The sequence below is a fragment of the Staurois parvus genome, unplaced genomic scaffold (assembly GCF_062004578.1).
Source record: "Staurois parvus isolate SC_StPar_1 unplaced genomic scaffold, SC_StPar_1.0 ptg001283l, whole genome shotgun sequence".
Taxonomy (NCBI): domain Eukaryota; kingdom Metazoa; phylum Chordata; class Amphibia; order Anura; family Ranidae; genus Staurois; species Staurois parvus.
In genome coordinates, this window is record NW_028319079.1 from 1,450,001 (window position 1) to 1,454,241 (window position 4,241).

General features: G+C 48.2%; 1 protein-coding gene across 2 annotated transcripts in view; it reads left to right on the forward strand.

Moving 5' to 3' along the window:
* Positions 1 to 1,073, forward strand: part of MPZL1 (myelin protein zero like 1) — a 59,605-nt gene extending 58,532 nt beyond the window's left edge. The window contains exon 4 of one of the 2 annotated variants that reach the window (XM_089660831.1): positions 938 to 1,073. In XM_089660831.1, coding sequence (XP_089516957.1) covers positions 938 to 1,058 — 121 coding nt within the window. In that variant the 3' untranslated portion in view covers positions 1,059 to 1,073. The remainder of the gene's footprint in view (positions 1 to 937) is intronic. The other variant, XM_089660832.1, reaches the window with a different exon arrangement.
* The last annotated feature ends 3,168 nt before the right edge of the window (positions 1,074 to 4,241 follow it).

Consider the following 4,241-nt stretch of genomic DNA (forward strand, 5'->3'; position numbering starts at 1 on the left):
CCTCTGCCCCTTCGCCTCCCCTTCTCCTTTTTTCTCCTCTGCCCCTTCGCCTCCCCTTCTCCTTTTTTCTCCTCTGACCCTTTGCCTCCTCTTCTCCTTTTTCTGTTATTTCCCTTATCACTTCACTGCTCCCACATTTTCAAGCTCTGATATGCAGACTTGGAGTTTTCAGAAAGTGTAGCATATGCAGACATTCATTATACCCCTCAATGTTGGTGCTTCTCGGCTAGTTGCTGAGACACTTGCATTTGATTGTTGGTGTGACCTGTCTAATGAAGATCCAGAAATTGCTTGTAAAGTTTCAAGGTCACCAGGGATGCAATGCAGGCACACTGGGGGGAAGCAACTAATGTACTAAAACTTTTTTTTTTTTTTTTTTTTTTTAATGTGAATGGGGGTCGGCCTAAAGGGAAATGATTGGGGTTCACATATATATTTGTTTGGTCCTACATTCTGCCTAATAGTGCTACACTGTGCAGGAGATAGTCTTTTAAAATATTTTCTTTATCTCCATTTTGTGGTCCCCCCCCCCCCCCTCCATTGCCTGTATTTGGTATTTTCATTTCACACTTTACAAAAGGTACATCCTTGAGATGAGGTGCGCTATGCCCCATTTTCCTGTTTGAATCCCCCGCATTTGTTGTGAATATGTGACTTGTGCGCAGTGCCGTGTAGCTTGTAATGTGTTTTTACCTTCCCCTGTCCATTGAGTTTCACTTTGTGATTTGTTTGTGCTCGTTTATTTGTTCCTCATTATTTTTTTTTCTCACCCTTCTCCCTCCTTATTTCCTCCTTCCCTCCCCCCCCCTGTCCATTCTTCAACCCCGTTTTCCATCCTTTTTTGCCATTTTTTTGTTTGTTGTCTGGCTTCATTTGCAACCCGTCACTCGGTATTTGTCCCGATCCTGCCCGTCTTGGCTTCCCACTGTGGGGGCAGCTGCAGCACGACTGAAAGCTTGATGTCTCCCGTTAAGCAGCTGCCAAGCAAGTCACCCTCTGATACGGAGGCTCTGGTTACCAATGCGCCCACTGGAACCATGCAGGTAAATGGCTTGTAGATGTGATAAGACTGCAGTGTGTAGAGCAATGAGACCTGGGATTATATCCTCAACAGATTATGAAAGACACTTCTGAGCACCAAGTGGGTTCAAGGTCAACCCATTAGTTAGAGCCTTACGAAAAAGTGAAACCTGTCAAGATTCCACTCTGTCTGCCCATGCGTGCCCTTGATACAATAAATCTATGGTGGAGCAAGAGGACTATGCAGATTCATTATATTGGATGTTTGCTATCCATGTCAGGACTGAGCATGGTCTGAACCCTGCAGTTCTCTGGGCTTCAGGCCATGTAGAGTCCAACTCCCTTTCGGCAGCAAGCATTCGGTTTACATGCTTCTTCATACCTAGAAGTACTGAGTATTTACTTCACCTTCCAGCACTGGAGAGAGTAGCAATAGAGCGAAGGTAAGGTAAGTATGTGATATGGGGCAGTGGATTAAAGCAAACCTACTTGGGCATTGCACAGGTTTGCTTTAAGGGAATTGTGATCCTGTCATTTGGCTTTGAAATTACTGTAGATCTATGGTGGAATCCTGGTGAGGAGATCTCACTGGAGACCCTAAGACATATAAGAAGCTAGCTTCTGATTCAGTTTGCCAGCAACCATGCGACTTGTGAGGTGTCGCTGCTCAGGTGCTGTACTGTACATGCGCTTTGATTAACCAGGTCGGAGTATCTGCTAAGGGGCACACTTGTGGTATCCATCCCGTCCTGCAAATGGCAAGACGGAGGAGAATTGAGGGGTCAGCAGTTTCTGCGACTAGGCCCCAGTGCTGATCAGAGTAGCAAAAGAGCAAAGGAAAGATAAGTATATGATGTTAAAATGGTTGTAAACTTCTGAAATGAAAAATGAAACTAAGCACATTCCTCTATGGTGTGTACTTGCCATGATCCAAAGCATCTAGTGTGATTTTTGTCCACTCTCACATTCCTCTATCTGCATATCTGTTCCTGCTGTCTGAATACAAAAGCACAATGGGTAAGATTCATCCATCCACTTCAAATGTGTTTTGAGAAAGTTGTTGTTCTTCTTTCTTCTTCTTCCTTCTTCCTTCTTCTTACTTCTTCCTTCCTTCTTCCTTCCTTCCTTCTTCTTTCTTCCTTCCTTCTTCTTCCTTCCTTCTTCCTCCTTCCTTCTTCCTTCCTTCTTCCTTCCTTCCTTCCTTCTTTCTTCTTCCTTCTTTTCCCTTATTCTTTCTTCTTCTCCCTTCTTCTTTCTTCTTCTCCCTTCTTCTTCTCCCTTCTTCTTTCTTCTTCTCCCTTCTTCTTTCTTCTTCTCCCTTCTTCTTTCTTCTTCTCCCTTCCTCTTCCTTCTTCTCCCTTCCTCTTCCTTCTTCTCCCTTCCTCTTCCTTCTTCTCCCTTCCTCTTCCTTCTTCTCCCTTCCTCTTCCTTCTTCTCCCTTCCTCTTCCTTCTTCTCCCTTCCTCTTCCTTCTTCTCCCTTCCTCTTCCTTCTTCTCCCTTCCTCTTCCTTCTTCTCCCTTCCTCTTCCTTCTTCTCCCTTCCTCTTTCTTCTTCTCCCTTCTTCTTTCTCCTTCTCCCTTCTTCTTTCTCCTTCTCCCTTCTTCTTTCTCCTTCTCCCTTCTTCTTTCTTCTTCTCCCTTCTTCTTTCTTCTTCTCCCTTCTTCTTTCTTCTTCTCCCTTCTTCTTTCTTCTTCTCCCTTCTTCTTTCTTCTTCTCCCTTCTTCCTTCTCCCTTCTTCCTCCTTCTCCCTTCTTCCTTCTTCTTCCTTCTTCTTCCTTCTTCTTCCTTCTTCTTCCTTCTTCTCCCTTCTCCTTCCTTCTTCTTCTCCCTTCTCCTTCCTTCTTCTTCTCCCTTCTCCTTCCTTCTTCTTCTCCCTTCTCCTTCCTTCTTCTTCTCCCTTCTCCTTCCTTCTTCCTTCCTTCTTCCTTCCCCCTTCTCCTTCCTTCTTCCTTCCTTCTTCCTTCTTCCTTCCTTCTCCCTTCTCCCTTCTCCTTCTTCTTCTTCCTTCCTTCTCCCTTCTCCCTTCTTCTTCCTTCTCCCTTCTTCTTCCTTCCTTCTCCCTTCTCCCTTCTTCTTCCTTCTCCTTCTCCCTTCTTCCTCCTTCTCCCTTCTCCCTTCTTCCTCCTTCCTCCTTCCCCCTTCTTTTTCCTCCTTCTTCCTCCTTCTTCCTCCTTCTTCCTCCTTCTTCCTCCTTCATCTTCCTTCTTCTTCCCCTCTAAATGATCAAAAAAGGGATCATCTATGGCTAGCCCAAGTTTTGTTTTTAATATTTGCACTCTTAATCTGATACTAATGGGAAGTTAAAGTGGAACTCCGGGAATTAAAACCCTTTTAAAAATATGCTGATTAAGTGCAACAAGGTGTACGCCATCTCATGGACTAACCCTAGGTTCACACCTATACAGGTTGCAGTTTGTGTTTTCCCAGGGTGTGTGTGCACCTTCAGACCCCAGAGCAGTCCCAACGCCTGCACCTTCAGACCCCAGAGCAGTCCCAACGCCTGCACCTTCAGACCCCAGAGCAGTCCCAACGCCTGCACCTTCAGACCCCAGAGCAGTCCCAACGCCTGCACCTTCAGACCCCAGAGCAGTCCCAACGCCTGCACCTTCAGACCCCAGAGCAGTCCCAACGCCTGCACCTTCAGACCCCAGAGCAGTCCCAACGCCTGCACCTTCAGACCCCAGAGCAGTCCCAACGCCTGCACCTTCAGACCCCAGAGCAGTCCCAACGCCTGCACCTTCAGACCCCAGAGCAGTCCCAACGCCTGCACCTTCAGACCCCAGAGCAGTCCCAACGCCTGCACCTTCAGACCCCAGAGCAGTCCCAACGCCTGCACCTTCAGACCCCAGAGCAGTCCCAACGCCTGCACCTTCAGAGCCCAGAGCAGTCCCAACGCCTGCACCTTCAGAGCCCAGAGCAGTCCCAACGCCTGCACCTTCAGAGCCCAGAGCAGTCCCAACGCCTGCACCTTCAGAGCCCAGAGCAGTCCCAACGCCTGCACCTTCAGAGCCCAGAGCAGTCCCAACGCCTGCACCTTCAGAGCCCAGAGCAGTCCCAACGCCTGCACCTTCAGAGCCCAGAGCAGTCCCAACGCCTGCACCTTCAGAGCCCAGAGCAGTCCCAACGCCTGCACCTTCAGAGCCCAGAGCAGTCCCAACGCCTGCACCTTCAGAGCCCAGAGCAGCCCCAACGCCTGCACCTTCAGAGCCCAGAGCAGCCC